Source organism: Dipteris shenzhenensis, chromosome 8, assembly GCF_047967505.1.
Source record: "Dipteris shenzhenensis isolate YYH24624 ecotype China chromosome 8, Dip_SZ_1.0, whole genome shotgun sequence".
Classification (NCBI taxonomy): Eukaryota; Viridiplantae; Streptophyta; class Polypodiopsida; order Gleicheniales; family Dipteridaceae; genus Dipteris; species Dipteris shenzhenensis.
The window spans coordinates 54,395,671-54,413,707 of NC_141603.1; the positions used below are offsets into that span (position 1 = coordinate 54,395,671).

Sequence of the window (18,037 nt, forward strand, 5' to 3'; positions counted from 1 at the left end):
AACCGCCAGTTGGTTTTGCAAGAAATGCACTCCTCTCCCATGGCTGGGCCGGCTATCACTAAAACATATGAAAGAATCAAGCAGAGCTTTACCTGGGAAGGCATGCCGAGAGATGTGGTTAAATACGTGGCTTAATGCTTGCCTTGTCAACAGAATAAAGTGGACAGCAAATTACCCGTAGGTCTCTTGCAGTCATTACCCATTCCAAAGGGCAAATGGATGCACATAGCAATGGATTTCATCACAAGACTGCCTTCTACAGAGAGGGGATGGGACAGCATCTTTGTTGTGGTGGATAGAATGACAAAACAGGCCCATTTCATACCCACTAAGACCCGGTATTCAGCATCACAGGTTGCTTGGCAATTCATTGAGCATGTCTTTAAGCATCATGGTTTCCCTTAGGAAATTGTCAATGAAAGAGATGCAAAATTTATGGGTCACTTTTGGCAGGAGATATTTACAGCAGTGGGTACTTTACTCACACCTAGCACTGCTTACCATCCTATCGTATGGCCAAGTGGATTTTTTTTGCATGTCATAGACGATTGCAAAGCATATTCAAAACTGCACAGGGGTATTTTCTTGTATACCCAGATGTGAGATCTATTTTTGACTAACAGAACGCATGGACGGATATGGCAGTATCTTGCATTAGCCAAGTTGGTTGATCGTTAGGTCTATTCAATATTTTTTGTTTCAAGGGAAAACCCATGAACAATATGAATTTTTCAGCCTCAAGTATGCCATTTCCTAATTGGAGCCACTTTTTTGCATTATTATCTCAATTAACAGAAACATCTTTCCCTTTAAAAATAAGATACTTTGTTTTATATAAGAGTAATTCTCTTAAAAATAAAATTACAATAATGTATGATCAAGGCATCCTGAGTCACCTTTGAAGAAGTATGCTTGAAGACAGGAATAACAGCTGATACTTGATCTGCAAAAATCACATCAAAAGATGGCCAATGGAGTATCATACATAGAGCTACATAAACACAGCGTATGTAGGCACAAAGGGCATGAAACCGGTAGAAGACATGTCGAGGTAGGAAATCGCCATAGACAGTAATAAGCAGCTTTCCTGCAGAGCATGACAAGTCAAACATTGAATTTTTACAAGTCAAATGATTACTGAACAGATCACAAATATGCACATAGCAAGATATATAGGAAGGTTATGCTTATGCCCGATAGGAAATGCATTGTAGGTTGAAGCCCCTCATAAATTCATAGATCTTCAACTACGTACAAAATTCTTAATGTCCAAATCAGCACACACAATACCTAAAATTGACAGGCAAATATGATGCGAACAGTATGGCTAACAGAAGTGGAAACTGATTCAGGTAAAGGCTGAATTAAAAAAATTATCTTGCCTCTTTCCCTTTCTCAAAAAAAAGAAAAGCAGAGATTAATTGTAGCATTGTCAAAGTTTCAGGAAAAAATTCGATGAATAAGATAAAAACGAAACACATTAATTTCCACCAATGAAATATTCACAGCATGTAGCTAGCTTTAGAACTGACCATGACCACACCAGGCATGACTCGAAGCACATTTCACCTCACTCATCTTATGTAGCCTGTTCTGTAGAGAAGACGACAATTGCCTTGAGAAGAGAAGTATTCAAGCAAAACGTTACTTTCCTTTTCCTCAAAAATTAGAAAAGCAAAGTGTCTTACTGTCAGAGGTATCCTGGTACTTGCTCAATGTACCAAACGTCTCTAATGTGTGTAAGAGGCATCCTTGATCTTTACCAAAGAAATTTGTTGCATGAGTACACTTACTCCCACATTTTCCATTTTAGTTTTATGGTTCATACGAATTCGTGTGCAACTATATTGCTGATTTGTATGACTCCCCTCCAAAACAAGAAATAATGAGAAAAGGAATGCCATCTTATTCCTCTGAAACTCTAGAGCATTCTAGTCATGTACCATACTTGCCTCAAATCAAACGCCTCTAACTTTCAATATAACCTTGTTCAGGAAAAGGGTTCAATTAATACCGTTTTTTGTCTCCTCAAAACATCTGTTCTCATCGTGATGTGCTGTGAATATCTGAACATGATGTCCTCGTGACGCAAGCTCAACAGCAGCATCGACAACAAGCCTTTCAGCACCACCTGATTAATCCAGTTTACAATCTCAGCTCGTTCCTTGTAAAGCACCCACACCCATTTCATAATAACTCTAGAACCTATAGCAGCTAAAACCTTTCAAATCACGGCTATTACACACCTGATCAATCGCAGTAATACAACTGCACTAAACAGAAAAATAGAACATGCTATTGCATATCACATTATATTTCCAAAAGTGGAGACGAGAACATGACATAGATGGGTTCATCCTTGATTCCTACTCCATTCTAGAATATACACAATACCTTGATCAGGATTATACTAGATAGATGGTTTTAACAACACTCCTTTGGGTTAGACATACAGTTGTGACCAGACACAGATAGACTCATAAGAGTAGTGCCTGAACAAAGACCTCAACAGCAGGTGATCACGAATTCTTCTACATGGGAGATGCATTGACACTGAATGACAACCATAAGACAAGAGACCCACAGGTTACCACACAGAGTCAATACACCAACAGGAGTTTGGATACTGGTCCTGCTGTCCCATTCACGGCACATTAGCCATAGCTTCCCACTGATAGGCTGCCTCACGTGACCACATGTCCACCACCCCTCTGAGCAGAGAAGAGGTTAACAGCAGCAGATCTAGGACATGTTCTGGAAATATCAGGATTCCCACTAGGATCCCAGCTGGGTAATGTTTCCATCTGAAAGATTCATTGAGAAACAATAGGTTTGGAAAGGACTCAATGTGAACATTTAAGCTTGAGAAATGAGGAATTTCACCAAATCCCGGGCTGGGTGATAATAAAAGAGAGGTTCAATGCTTCAACACCCCGAGAAGCATGCTTGGTTTAAAACCTTGAACACGACCATGTCTACATGGTTAAGAGGACCCAGCCACACAAGATCGATATGCACACCCAGATTTGTTTTTATATTATTCTTTTGTTTGTTAGATTATCAGGGGTGTACTAGTTCCCCTACAGGGATATTCTCTGTCTTGTTTGGTCTTATAGGCCTCTTTGGCCTTTCAGGAGTGTTAATAAATCTTTTTCTCTCTCCACATGATATCGTACTTGTAACATGGGAGGCTCTTTCATCATCTTAGCAGCTGCAGCCAAGGGAGAGGAAGCAATGTTAGTACGGATGCTAGACATGGCCTCCAGCAGCATGAGATCATCGATTTCATCTTCACAAGAGAGGAACCCACATTCTTAAGGTCATCAGCTCAAGACCCCATGCCTACCCTCCAAAGACATCAAATCAGCGAGCTCCCACCCCACGCAGGTACTTTCATTGCCACATCACAACATCAGGCTCCTTCATGACAACCTTTCAGCCATTCTACTTGAGCAGCAACAGAGAGCCAATAAGGCTCTCAATATCAGAGTCCAAGGGATTTCTCGGACCCCCTCCGCTGTCACAGATGCCACAACTTTTGTGACCTGCATCTTGGGGTACAAGGGCATGGGATTGAGGGGCCATTGCTCGTAAGGTGTGACCCCAATAGAGACCAGCCCCTAGCGATACAATTCAGAGGTACCCAAGCTCGACCAGCAGCACTGCAGAAATGAGAAGCTCTTTGGGAGCATCCACACGTCCGTATGATGAGGATTTCAATCTGCAAGTAGAGGAGAGTCGGAACCTCTCACAAAAAAAAGATGCCACCTGTAAGGAGGAAAAGCGGGAAGTAGTCTGAGAGAGGCGACTCTTGACTAGTCCGAGACGGACGCCAATTGACACACCTTACCAGGGAGGCAAGGTCTAGGAGACTCAATAGGACCAGACCCTGACCTGAAGTATTTGAAAGTGTAATGGAACCTAGTGGTTAGAGCCAAGGAGCTTCTCTAGGACAAGGTATTGTCTTCTACACAGAGACTCATCAAAGCCCAGATCACACAGTACCATTGGTCTATGGATATACGTGGGAGTTGGCCTAGCATTACGAGACTAGAGAGAAAGAAAGAAAGATATAATAGCGTCCGTAGGAGGCCTCGTGGGCCTATGGGACAAAGTGCAAAGTTCACCAAAAGGGAAAGAAACTCATACAAGCCACAAAGGGCTAGAGCAAAGGGCGCGCTAAGACCCTTGCTCAGTACTATGCTGAAATAGAGAGCTCAATAGCTCAAGAAAAATCAACTATAAAACATATCATGTGCTATCGGGGGTAGGCTGAGAGCTAGAGCTATAGCTCAGAATCCGAAACCCAGCACTGTGGTGACTCGTCTATGAGCAGAATACGAGGATTAGGCAAAGTTGCAATTTTATACCGATCATCTCTCACTAGATGGTCTCAATGGAGCAATGTGATCCCCACACCAGAACCCTATGGATCCCAATCAGGGGCACACCTCAACAAGAACCTTTTCATCACAATATGCCAGTTCTCCCCGGAGACCTCAAACTTTGTCGTACACAACCTTGTACCCACATATCATGGACTTCTTGAGCATCAAGGAAGTTCTTCTTCTTGGAGACTTTGGCGCCATGACTGTAGACCGACTTGTATCGATCATTGACTTTCAGCATTACATCACCTAGCAAGAGATCCACTTTGACCATAAGCTACGCTGTCCACCTCTTTACTTTGCTTGCTAATATTGATGATAACCCCTATTAGAAGATAGATCCACCCTGATCACCCACTCCCTTCATGATGCCGCTCTTCGTCTTTCCCCACACCACCAAATCCACCATCACCACCCGTTGGATCAGTCCCCTGCAACAGTTGGTATGATGATGAGTTTAAGGCCTTGTGCTATCAAGTCAGATTCAAAACCAAGCATCACCTTCCAACAAGTCCATCGGAAGAAGAGAGACTTCATCTATGTAATGAAGGCCAAAAGTGGGTCAAGTTAGTGGGGGTTAGGATAATTAGTATTTGGGGGTGTTTGCTAGATAGAGGGGTCTAAATAAGGGGGTACTATATAAGTACCATCCTCTCATGTACTTGGGCACTATTGATGTGACATCTAATCCTATCTACTCTCCCTCCTCCTTCCTGCTACCTACTGCCTACGCTCACACTCTCTCTCCTGAGTCCTCCCTCTCTCTATCTCTCTATCCCCTCATCCTTCTCTCTCTTCCTCTCTCCTTCCCCTTCTCCTCTCTTCTCCTCCCTTCCTTTGCTATTCTCTCGCCATCTCCAAATCTGCCTTTGCCCCCTTCACTACATTGGTATCAGAGCCCATTCTTGGACCTAGTTCACCAACACTTACCGCCCACGTCACTGCTACCTAACTCGTACACAAGCGTTAACTGTATACATTACAAAGCCTTGAGAATCGAGTGTGACCCGACCTGCTACATCAAACAAAAAAAAGAAGAAGAACAAAAGCATCCACCAAAGGTCTAGCAACCTTTCAGCAAGAGTAGAGAGACCTCTAGTCATTTGAACAAGAGAATTGAATCAAAGGCAAAGGGGCATCAAAACTTTTTCTACGGAGAAAAAAATGTGGGCGCCAAAACGTGAGCACCAATCCCCAGGCCGGAAGATGTGAGCAACCAGCGCTCCCGTATGCATCGTCGTCATCCCTGCTCACGTCGCATCTTCACGTGGACGCGTCTCGCCCCGCCCATCACCCTTCTCAGAAAGCTATGAGCCATCTAGTCCCGTTAGCCTTCGCATGGAGCCCTACTGAGCATCGGCCGTCGCCTTGAGTCCCTGTCTCTGCCCAACAAGAGACATCCAACACGTTCCGTGTGCAGCCCACGCCCACACTGACGCCGCACCACCTCTGGAACCCCGTCTCCACCCCGCCACCTTCTGCTCCGCCAGCCTCTGCCCTGCGAACACCTTAGCCTACAAGGTCACAAACTAACAGGTGCTAGTTAGGTTAGGGTTAGGCTAATCGATTGGGTGGGGTTAGTTAGGTAAAGTTAGGTTGGTAGGTCTGGTTATTTAGGTGGGGTTTAGCTAGGTTAGGTTAGTTGGTTAATTAGGTTAACCTAATTTGGGTTCAATTAGAGGGTTAGGTTAGGTTAGGCTAAGCCAGTGTCCTAAGTGTCTTAGTAGTCTTTAGGTTAGAAGTCCTAACTGTCCTAGGTGACTTAAGGACCCCCCCCCCCCCCCCCAAAAAAAAAAAAAGAGAGAGGCAAGAAGGACAGCTCTTCACAGCCCCTTCTTAGGGCCTTTTACAGCCCCGTTTGGGCTCTTTTGGACTCCGTTTTGAAGCCTCTTCATCCTTCTCTCTCTTCCTCTCTCCTTCCCCTTCTTCTCTCTTCTCCTCCCTTCCTTTGCTATTCTCTCCCCATCTCCAAATCTGCCTTTCCCCCCTTCACTACAATCTACAAGAATGAGGAGGAATCACTAAACATTCTCTTTAGTAGTAACTCAAAGGATTTTTGGGAGAAGTTTCACAAGTGGAGGTCCCCTATTGGAGTTTAAGTTGTCGTCTCCCCATTTGTGAGCCCCCAATGAGGAGAGCATGGGGGAGGGGCAACATGGAGATCTCAAAAATGCCACGTGGATCTCCACGGGGGGCAGAGATGCGAGAGAAAACAAGGCTACCACATGCGGCATGGGCAGCATTCAAGCTGCCATATGGGGCGACATATGGGAAAGTACCTAGCTGGCATTGGAGCTGATCAGAGCAGGTATGGTGGTCAGACTAAAGGCGCCTGGAGCTGATCAGGTCATAGGACAGCAAAGCCATTAGTGTGCACCAGTTGGAACTGCAACGGAGCTCAGGATCGAGTAGAAGCAGCACCTTGAAGAGGCGGCTGGAGAGGGTAGGTGACATGTCAGTCTGAAGCTTCTGGCAGAGGATGTGGAAGCTAGCCTACAAGTAGCATGGGGCTGCGCAGCAGTCAGAGGGAACTGGTGTTGGATACAGATACACTATAGCATGCGAGGACTAGCTATGCAGAAACATAGATGAAATGTAGAAAGAGAACTCAAGCATGAGAGACACCAGAGACCTTCCTAAATATAGTACACGGCTTTATTCATAATGATGGTGTAGATGCCCTGACTAGTGTTGTACACGGTTGCCAAATCGGCATAAGAGCTGAACTACTGCTGTACGGCTGCTTGCAGGGAGTAAATGGGCACATGAACTACGCTGGAAAAGCCTGCAAACTGGGCGCCTGCCTGCCCCATTAAAATGGGGGCTGGACTGCCCTTATATAGGGCTGGCCATGGCCGACTTGGCCAACCAGGCTGGTCAGTTTGACTAACCTGGCCGACCATGTGGTCAGGTCAATCAACCCAACCAAACTAGCCTTCAAGGGCCGGTGCTGGCCCAACCAGCTAGGTCCCAAACAGGGCTGCTGGGGGTCTAGAAGATACAGATACACTGTAGCATGCAAGGACTAGCTGTGCGGAAACATAGATGAAATGTAGAAAGAGAACTCAAGCATGAGAGACAGCAGAGACCTTCCTAAATATAGTACACTGCTTTATTCATAATGATGGCGTAGATGCCCTGACTAGTGTTGTACATGGTTGCCAAATTGGCATACGAGCTTGCAGGGAGTAAATGGGGGCATGAACTGCGCTGGAAAAGCCTGCAAACTGGGCGACTGCCTGCCCCAAATGGGGGTTGGACTGCCCTTATATAGGTCTGGCCATGGCCGACTTGGCCGACCAGGCTACTCGGTGTGACCGACCTAACCGACCATGTGGTCAGGTCAGTCAACCCAACCAAACTAGCCTTCAAGGGCCGGTGCTGGCCCACCCAGCTAGGTCCCAACCAGGGCTGCTGGGGGTCTAGCCAGATGTCACTGCTACAAGGGCTTTGACCCTTGTGCATGTGGCATTCCCCTCTAGTGGATACCTTGGACTCTGATTGCTCCACGCTGACCTTCAACTCAACCCACGTAACTCGTGCCTGACTCGTCCCTGGACTAGGGCTCACAATGGGGTCACAACATACGGGGACAACTTAAGAGTAAATGTGTGTCACAATGCAGCTTAGTGCAAGGCTGCTAGTGACATTCCCTCCTGCTTAACTTCTGGATGGAGGTAGATGTTGCTGAGGGAGTGACTTCTGCCAAGGACATGTCATCATGATGACCACTAACTATGGCACGAAACTTGACTGTCCTCCCAAAGAACTGGGAATAACAGTCTGGCACTGGTGAGCTGGCAACGCTCCAAGAGGCTGAGGAATGAATGCTCTGCTGTGATAACACGGCAATTCAAAAAAAACTCCTGAGAACCGGTACTGCCGCGAAGACTGGAAGCCGAACTGCTGGACTGACTAGGCTGCTTATGTGAAGGCACTGCACTCTAAAACTCCAATGGCATGAAACTGGCTACCAACTCCCCACTGCAGAAGATCCACTGACATAGAAGAACTGCTGGGGTGGTGATAAAGTCATTGAAGCTCGGCAACCAAAACTGAAAACCTTGGTTATCCAGAATACTCCATACAAAATTAGATAATAACCCAGACATGCTCCCTCCTCTGCTAACTGAGTCCCCATAACTAAGCTCTACTGCCAGGACTCCCTCCAGCCTACTTAAGATCAAAAGGAACCATAGTGCTCTAATACCAATGTAGCATGCAGGGACTAGCTGTGTGGAAACATAGATGAAATGTAGAAAGAGAACTCCGACATGAGAGACACCAGAGATCTTCCTAACTACAGTAAACTGCTTTATTCATAATGATGGCGGAAATGCCCTGACTACTGTTGACATGGTTGCCAAATCAACATACAAGCTGACTGCAGAACTAACTACTGCTGTACGGTGTTTGCAGGGAGTAAATGGGCACATGAACTGCACTGGAAAAGCCTGCAAACTGGGCGAGGCGACTGCCTGCCCCAAATGGGGGCTGGACTGCCCTTATATAGGGCTAGCCTCTAGCCGACTTGGCCGACCAGGCTGGTCGGTTTGAGGCTCAAAACGATTGACCATAAGAATTATGCTTACATGGACTCCTGCTTGAATGGCCATGCTCTTGTCATTATGCAGGATTGGATCTAAAGGCAAATAGTCACGGAGAGCTTGTTTCTCACATCTTCAAGGAGTTAGCAATAATGGTATGTGCACCATCAAGTAAAACAATAATAGAAGGCCAAAAGGTCAAGACATCTGGATATGTGCACGTATTAGGACATGTACGGCTGAGGAATTTCTAATTGGCAAATGTCCATCGGCCTAAAACCTCAGCTTGTTGTTGAGGGACTCATCCAACCATGGAGACGTTAAGTTATGTGTACTCCCATCACCTAAGAATGATAGACAAGGTTAATTTTAGAAGTCTTAGAAGAGCACGCTGTTGCATTGAGGAATGCTGCTACTCCAAGCTTAGCTCTATGCTGAGCTATAGTCTTCTCTTCGTCAGCTTTACCAGTATTCCTGACCAATGGATACAGCCCAATATATTTCCTCACAGTGGGAAATATATCTCTCTTGTGCATTGTTCATTTGCTGTCTGCACATCAACATAGTACACATCATGGAAGTGAAGTTGCATTTGAATGTCCACTGTGTGATTCCTAGGCACATACTCTTTGGTTAGCTTCTGCTGCAGGGAAGGTTGGCCTTAGCAGGCGACCTCTCCCACTCGTCTTTCCTAACATTCCCGTCCCCCCTTACTGACCCAGCCATCTCCCCCCTTTTTGACACACCTCACCACTCGGACACCAGACCTTTCATATCTACCCCGCCCTCATGAATAGGGAAGTTGTTCTTAACATAGTCTCTTTCAAAGCACAATAGTTCATGCTCACACACAAGCTATCACCTCTGCGTAGAATAGGGAAGGTGTTCTTAAAAGTTGTCTCGTTCAAAGCACAATAATCAATGCACATACAAAAACTTCCAGACTCCTAATACGATATCACCATTCGACAGATCAAAGCTCTCACATTTTGCATATTATCTGGTCCACATTGGACAAATATATATTGCTGTTTCTACATCTCTCTTGTGCATTGTTCATTTACTGTCTGTACCTCAACATAGTACAGATCATGTAAGTGAAGTTGGATTTCAATGTACCACTGTGTGATTCCTAGGCACAAACTATTTGGTGCAGAGAGGGTTTGGCCTTAGCAAGCAGCCTCTCCCTCTTTCCTAACATCCACGTTCCCCCCTTACTGACCCAGCCATTTGGCACTCGCACCCTTTATGACAACTCTCACCAGCCGGACACCGGACCTTTCATAGCCACCCCACCCTCATGAATAGGGAAGTCGTTCTTAGCATAGTCTCTCAAAGCATGATAGTTCATGCTCATACAAAAGATATCACCTATGCATAGAACAGGGAAGCTGTTCGTAACACTCGTCTCGTTCAAAAGCACAACAGTCCATGCACATACAAAAACTTCCAGAATCCTTAAATGGTAGCACCCTTCCACGGATCAAAGCTCTCACATTTTGTCTATTATTTGGTCCACATTGAGCAAATACATATTGCTGTTTCTACATCTCTCTTGTGCAGTGTTCATTTACTGTCTGTACATCAACATAGCACACATCATGGAAGTGAAGTTGAATTTGAATGTACCACTGTGTGATTCTAGGCACATACTCTTTGGTTAGCTTCTACTGTGGTGGGGGAGAGTTGGCCTTAGCAAGCGACCTCTCCCACTCTTCTTTCCTAACAACCCCGTGCCCCCTTACTGACCCAGCCATTTGGCACTCGAACCATTTATGACAACTCTCACTGGCCGGACACCGGGAACTTTCATAGCTACCCCACCCTCATGAATAGGGAAGTCATTCTTAGCATAGTCTCTTTCAAAGCACGATAGCTGTTCTTAACGGTTGTCTCATTCAAAGCACAATAGTCCATGCACATACAAAAACTTCCAGACTCATTATATGATAGGACCCTGCCACAGATCAAAGCTCTCACCTATGCATAGAATAGGGAAGCTGTTCTTAAATGTTGTCTCGTTCAAAGCACAATAGTCCATACACATACATCATAAGCTTCCATCCTTCTTATCCATGAGTAGTACAATTGAGCGAAATGGCAAACTGCTTGGTCATATGAGTTGGCTTGATTATAAATATACTTGTCTTGAGCTAAATGCGTCCAATAAACCACCTTGGAATGAGGACAACCTCCAAGAATGAAGTCATTACTATGGTCTTCAACTTGCCCACGACACAACGCTTCTAGGCATCATTGACCAAACACAAAATCCTTGCAGACTGCTCCCTCATGATTGAGGCAATTTGGGCCTGATCTCTTGCTCCATCCTCCATCTCGAAATTAATAAGACAGGATCAGAAGGCTTCTTCATCTCCTTACTGACTCAAAACGATTAACCATAAGAATTATGCTTCCATGGACTCCTGCTTGAGGCCATGCTCTTGCCATTATGCAAAATTGGATCAATAATGGTATGTGCACCATTAAGTAAAGCAATAATAGAAGGCCAAAGGTCAAGACATCTGGATATGTGCACGTACTAGGACATGTACGGGTGAGGAAATTTCTCATTGGCAAATGTCCCTTGGCCTAAAACCTCAGCTTGGTGTTACGAGGGACTCACCCAACCATGGAGACGTTAACTTATGCTTACTTCCATCACCTAAGAATGATACACAAGGCTAATTTTAAAAGTCTTAGAAGTGCACGCTGTTGCGTTGAGGAATACTACTCCTCCAGAGCTCAGCTCTAGGCTGAGCAATATTCTTCTCTTCGTCAGCTTTACCATTATTCCTGACCAATGGATACAGCCCAACATCTTTCCTCACAGTAAGCCCTGCACGCGCATCAAGCATGCACTTCTCCTGAAGGAGACCATTCTTCTGGGGCATAGGTTGGGCTGTATCGATTGACTGTCTGAGGTAGAGTATTACCTGGTTTGGAAAGGAGTGGTCCATAGCTGTCAGGTGAGTTAGTTGACGGAGTTTCTAGAAGCTCTTAGTCCAAATCCAGGCTATGAGCCTCCATAAATCAAGAAGAGCGAATGAGGAAATATATGGCGGTGGGATTTACGAAAAAGGGATGCTTTCATTGGAGCCAATCTAGTATTACTTAACATGTGAAAGTTAAACCGCTTGATTCCGTTATAGATCCATTGTCCACATTATTGCTCATAATTCATTTTGAGACTTTATCTGAAAGAGCAGGATATTCTTGTTTCGACAGTTAATTTGAAAGAGCAGGACTAGTGAACCATCAAAGAGCGTCGAAACTCTGAGCATTTCGTAGCAACAGTTCTACTCTAGTGTGCAGGCAAGCCAAAAGGTGGATGTTACCAATTCCCAAATCCGGATGACAGAATGCAATGCGAAGCTTGCGATCAGAAGATGACTTCGACATTTACGGAGTTCGATAATTAGGCGACTGCGGTAGCTGATTGGAAATGGATCTGAGAGCAGGGCTTCTCTCGTTGAGGAGACGATACAACGTAAATCTTATTTCATAGTGCAGGGCAGCATGCTGTACATTCCCAAAACTGACTTGAAGTTTAAACTAATATGAGTCTTTTTTGGTCTGCCGTCAATGGGCAGGCTTTAGTAGTCGTTTGAGAAAAATCAAGTATTTAGTTATTTTTATGTTCACTTTTTTGGCCTGCCCTTGCGTAGCGTTATGAACTCTTCAAATTTGACAAAGCAAAAATTAAGCATTTTTAAAATTTTTGGAAGTGCATTTTTCCTATTCAACAACATGTTGTCTCTTCTTCATTGGACTTGAATGCACACTTTAAAGTGGCTCTCTCTCTCTCTCTCTCTCTCTCTCTCTCTCTCGCCTCTCAAGTCTTCCTACACACCATCTCCACCTTTTCTGCCTACCCCCCAACACCGCCCCCGCCCCCCCCCCTCTCTCTCTCTCTCTCTCTCTCTCTCTCTCTCTCTCCTTTATCTAGTGCAGTCTTCCTCCACACCATTTCCAATGGATTCCTTTTTGTTTGCCTTTTTTTATATTGGGCAGGCCTTATGAATTATCAAATATCATTCACCTTGTTTTAAATGACTTTTTCCCCGTCTATTCAACATACTTTTTTTGAAAATTAACATCTATCCTGCAAAATGGCCATTACAACATTTTGCCTATCCCAAGGGCTAACTTCCTGTGGCTACGCTGCATGCAGCTGGTCCATGCCCTGATTTCCACCAAATATTTGCTAACCACCGGATCCTTACCACTAACCAACACATGGAGGTCTCACAAATTGCCATTAACCAAGGCTAACACTGTCGATTCCCTCAAATTTGTTATTGGAACATTGTCTTGTTCCTAAGCTCCCACACCGCTATCATTACGGTATTCCTAATGTATGGATGCTAATGTCGATGGAAGAGCACGAGCATGCCTTGTCAGGGCAACACAGCGGTCCACCCCGAGAAAGAACTTGGACATTCGGCCTGCTGACCCACACACAATCGACTCCACCCTTCTCCATACTTCTCTTGTAACCAAGAAATTCCACATAAGATGGTGGACAGATTCGATTGCTTTCCCACACGATGGGCCCACAAGGCTAATCGACTTATAGTTGGAAAGTTTCCCCCTAACTACAATCCATGGATGTAACACTTTCCAAAGCAAAAAACTACCTTACAAATGCTTCCAGATTTCTTATAACCTATGGCTCCACCATGACGGGCTTCGCCTCATTGACCATTTCCAATTTAGATACAATACCAAAGGTTATTTATCATGCGATGGTGAACTGCTCTTGAAGACAACTTTCTCAAGCAGGTCTTCCCCAAGACCCACTGGTCATCCCTCTAGCTAGTCAATAAAATGGAGTTAGATAGCTAACTCTTAGGAATTATTTCAATAACAGTACAGGCTCATTATCCGGATGTTCGTCATTTTTAGACCCTGATGGCCCTACAACTGGTCGAGGAAGGGAATTCGGCTGAGGCACCCATCCCAACACCAAACGGTGTTACAACATGCAAAGATGTGGGTTGAGCTTGTAGTGTGAGTGGCCACAGCTCTTTGCCTGTAGCTAGGTTTCAAATGCCTTCTCAAAAATGCTAAACCAATCCACTGGCAACTGATCCTCCACTGTTGAAACAACCTGGGCCATATATTGCCTTAGGATGTATCTAACACTCTTTTTGAGCCCGATGAACTCGAATAGAAATTAACAAGTTGTCCTTAGGATTTTGTTGGTTGCTTGCTGATCAAATAACCCTGCAAGGAGGAAAAGGTGTTGTCCTTGAAGTAGGCATCACACCTCTTGGCATCCGCAAACTTTGCAGGGTTAGTACAGTACTTTAGCCTAAAGGTTTTCTTGAGCAACTCCAACTAATCATGACGTGCGTGTTGTTGTTGATGAGGCTGTGGTCTTCCTCATCATATGAATCCAAAATCTCCTTGGCTAGCTCTTTGTCCCAAACTTCCTTCCACGGTAGGAAGGCAAACTTCATCAGTGAATTAGCCTATAAGATTCCGTAGTGAGGATATTGTTCTCAATAGCATGTGGAGGCGATACACGGGAGGTCCTTCTATTTTTCTGACGAAGGGTGTGCTCTACTCTCTCCATGATCACAAAGATAATGTAGACACTGAGTGAAGAAGAAGACAATTGACAGAAAGGCTAGGTAGCAAAGGAAGTGAGCTGGCGCAATAGAAATAGATGGAGTAGGAAGGGTGACGGAAAGCTTGAGGCTATTGTAAGCAAGAACAAAGAGGTAGCTACTGTAGATGATAATGAAGATGACGAGAAAGAGGTAAGGACAATAGTATACTGAGAATTCAATTGAGGATGATAACTAGCGTCCCTAACCAAATGTAGTCAAATGAAATCTGCGATTAGGCGTCATGTCAAATCAATGGTTGCATGAGCCGCCGTTTCTTTAGCATGATGATTTTGCATTAATGTACCCACAATCTTAATACTCCCACGTGGCAACATACAATGCATTTCCTCTACTATGACCAAACAGCTAAGTGGCATTCTGTTTTTCGTGAAATTCACTAAGGCATTGTCCATTGAGTGGTCCCCATTGTTCCGAGTTTTCTCTGTTCCCTAAACTTAGCAGTTCTTAGACTTTGCTTCCATTCCACAACTTGGAGAACACATTGCCTTGTAAATCCTCGAGTTGCAATGTCCCATTGTCAAAGGCTTCAACTACCGGTAGGGTCAATTCCAACCCACCTTGAAATTTGTTTTCATAGGTCCCAACTGAAATCCAAATCAGATGAAATCGCAATTCACTTTGGCACCGTGGGATAGTTCATAATCAATGCAGGACTCCTCTACAACGAAACGCAGTACTGGGGGTAGGATGCCTGGCAGTGGAAATTTTGTACTGCCCGAGAAATGCGCTGAAGCTATGGAAATCAAATCGCCAACAAGATAGAGTGTTGGGAGAGAAGGGTAAGGAGAGAAACATAGCACTAGGGCCCATAAGTAAGTGTTGGATCCCCCCGAAGGTCTTTATTGCAATAGAATAAGGCATGTAGTGAGTACAATCTTAATGATATAGAGCTTTGAGGCCCTTCTTTTATAGACTTAGCCTCCAACTCAAAAGCAAGAGCTTTCTAATAAGCTGGGGCTAGCTTTTTATCTTTTTCTAAGTATAAATTAGGCATTCTTTTCTTAGAAAGCTGAGCTTTCCCTAAAATAAGCTTTAAGAGGCTTTTATTAGAAAGTGCACTGCATTTTGCTAATTTTGACTTGTGGTTGTGGGGGTTAAAGGCCACTGTACCTTAAACCCAGTTATGTGCAATACTCAAACACATATATAGAAGATTAGGGTGTTCTGTACCCACCAAAGCTTGTGTGACTCTCTCTTCTAGCTCTCCCTCTCTCTCTCTCTCTCTCTCTCTCTCACCTTCTTCCATTCCACTTCTGTTGTTGAGATCCCTCAACTGGGTGTTTTAATTGAGCCCGAGTGTGAGCCTAGAGCCCGAAGTCTGTTGCTACAGCTCTATGGGAAGAAGGAGAAGCTCCATTAGGTGTCTTTACCTACATTCATATGCGCAAAGACCTTGTAGAAACCTTTGGAAAGTTGTCTGAGTGGTTTTTTACAAGCCAGCAAGTGGTTTTGGAGGCAAAAAGATAGTCTATTTTAGACCTGAGAGTCTTGTGCTGAAGATATCTTTCTCTAGATACTGAATCTTGCTCTGAGTTGTATAAGACTTTGAGTACTTCATTTTTTGTTTTTACATCTCTGTCATCCGAGTTTTCAGTGAAAAGTTACAGCTCCTACAAAAAGTGATAAAATTCAATTTCCTACGCGGATTCGTTTGTTGGAACACCATATCTAGGCCACCATTTGTAGTTCAAACACTCCCAGTGGATTCAGAGTAGTCCAAAACTTCTAATTGTGAAGCTACTTCCAATTCGGTGAAGTTCTAAAGCTGTTAGTGAAGCTCTGTCTACTCCAACGTCTTCATTCCGTCATTTCCCGTGTAAGCGGAAACTCAACATCCGGGACTCCATATGTAGAGTTGTCTGTCCCATTGGATCCGAGACTGCCTGAAACATATGTCTACAAAGTTGCTTGCCATTCTGTGAAGAATCGAGGGAGTTGTGATTCTTTGTGATTCTCTGTCGTCTCTTTGAAGGAAATTCCTCAAAGTTTCCAAGATGACCTCATTGATTGCCATGTGGCATTTTGGCTAAGGTTAAGTTTCCTAACGTTCATTTTTGCAAGTAAATGCAAGGGTTAACTGGCTCTTACTCCATCCTTAGATAAGATTTTGGAGTTGTGGCAGAAGAGAGATATTTGCAGATTGTTTTGAGACATCCCAGGTTCTATTTTCACTAGCGGTCATTGCCATGGGCCATGATTTCTTGGATATACCTTCTACAAATCACTCTAGTTGCAATCTGAGCCATGTTCGCTCATTTGTGGTTTGCATTGGGTTGCAGTGGATGCTTTATAGGCTATTTGGATGCATTGCGATCCTTGTTGGATGTGCTGATAGGCCCAGACTACCTTGTGGGATGCTTTATTGATGGACGGTTAGCACACGGATGCTATTTTATGCTATCCCTATGTGCTGATAGGCCCAGACTGCCTTGTGGGATGCTTTATTGATGGACGGTTAGCACACGGATGCTATTTTATGCTGAGGGATAGCTTTGACATATTGCAGTGATGTATGGGTCATGCTATGATATCTTGGATGAGACATTATTGATGCTTATGCCTATGGATGATGTTTATGCTTGAGGCATTTGGCTCTTATTGGAATTAGGTTTGCCATTCTTTTGTCATTGTGGGTTGACATTTTCTTTTGGGCTAGATTTGCTCATATGGATGCATAGTATATGCACATGAGTGAGATGCATTTTTTATGCTTTGAGCCTTGAGTTTTGGTGACACTATCCTTTATTAAGGTAGACATATTGGGTGCACCTAGTATTTGGTGTGACTCTCTCTGCTGGCTCTCCCTCTCTCTCACACCTTCTTCCATTCCGCTTCTGTTGTTGAGATCCCTCAACTAGTATCAGAGCTAGCATTTGGGATTTTGTTTCATTTGCATCATGGCATCCTCTTCCATGTTTGAAAATGAGTTTTTTAGCATTAAAAAGTTTGACGGGACAAACTTTTCTTTGTGGAAAGAACAGATAAGGGATGTGCTTATTCAAAAGAAGCAGATTAAACCCTTGGTAGGGATTGAAGCTAAGCCTGCAGATATGTATGAGGATGATTGGAATGAGTTGGATGCATTAGCAAAGTCTACTATTAGACTTCATCTTGTAGAGTCAGTTTATTTCACAGTAGTAAATGAGCAGACTATGAAAGATTTGTGGAAGAAATTATGTGCCACTTATAAGAACGAACTGCCTCTAATAAAGTTTACCTCATGAAGAGGTTGTTTGAGTTGCATATGAAGGAAAGGGTCTCCATTTCTTCTCATTTGAATGAATTCAATATTATTTCCAACCAGCTTCAGGCCCAGAAGATGAATTTTGATGTGGAGACTAAGGCAATATTTCTCTTATGTTCATTGCCATCCTCATGGGATACCTTTGGTATAGCTATCAGTAACTCTGCACCTAGTGGAGTACTGAAGTTTGATGATGTTGTGGGTAGCTTGTTGGTCGAG

The 18,037-nt window shown here is 44.2% G+C and overlaps 1 protein-coding gene across 1 annotated transcript in view; it reads right to left on the reverse strand.

Annotated features, from left to right (window-relative positions):
- The window catches only part of LOC147899683 (UDP-Glycosyltransferase superfamily protein), a 92,449-nt gene extending 79,920 nt beyond the window's left edge, over window positions 1–12,529 (reverse strand). The window contains exons 1-3 of the mRNA XM_087378188.1: window positions 12,274–12,529; window positions 2,015–2,131; window positions 897–1,087 (exon numbers count right to left, since the gene is read on the reverse strand). Coding sequence (XP_087234314.1) covers window positions 897–1,087; window positions 2,015–2,131; window positions 12,274–12,337 — 372 coding nt within the window. The 5' untranslated portion in view covers window positions 12,338–12,529. The remainder of the gene's footprint in view (window positions 1–896; window positions 1,088–2,014; window positions 2,132–12,273) is intronic.
- Window positions 12,530–18,037: the final 5,508 nt, after the last annotated feature.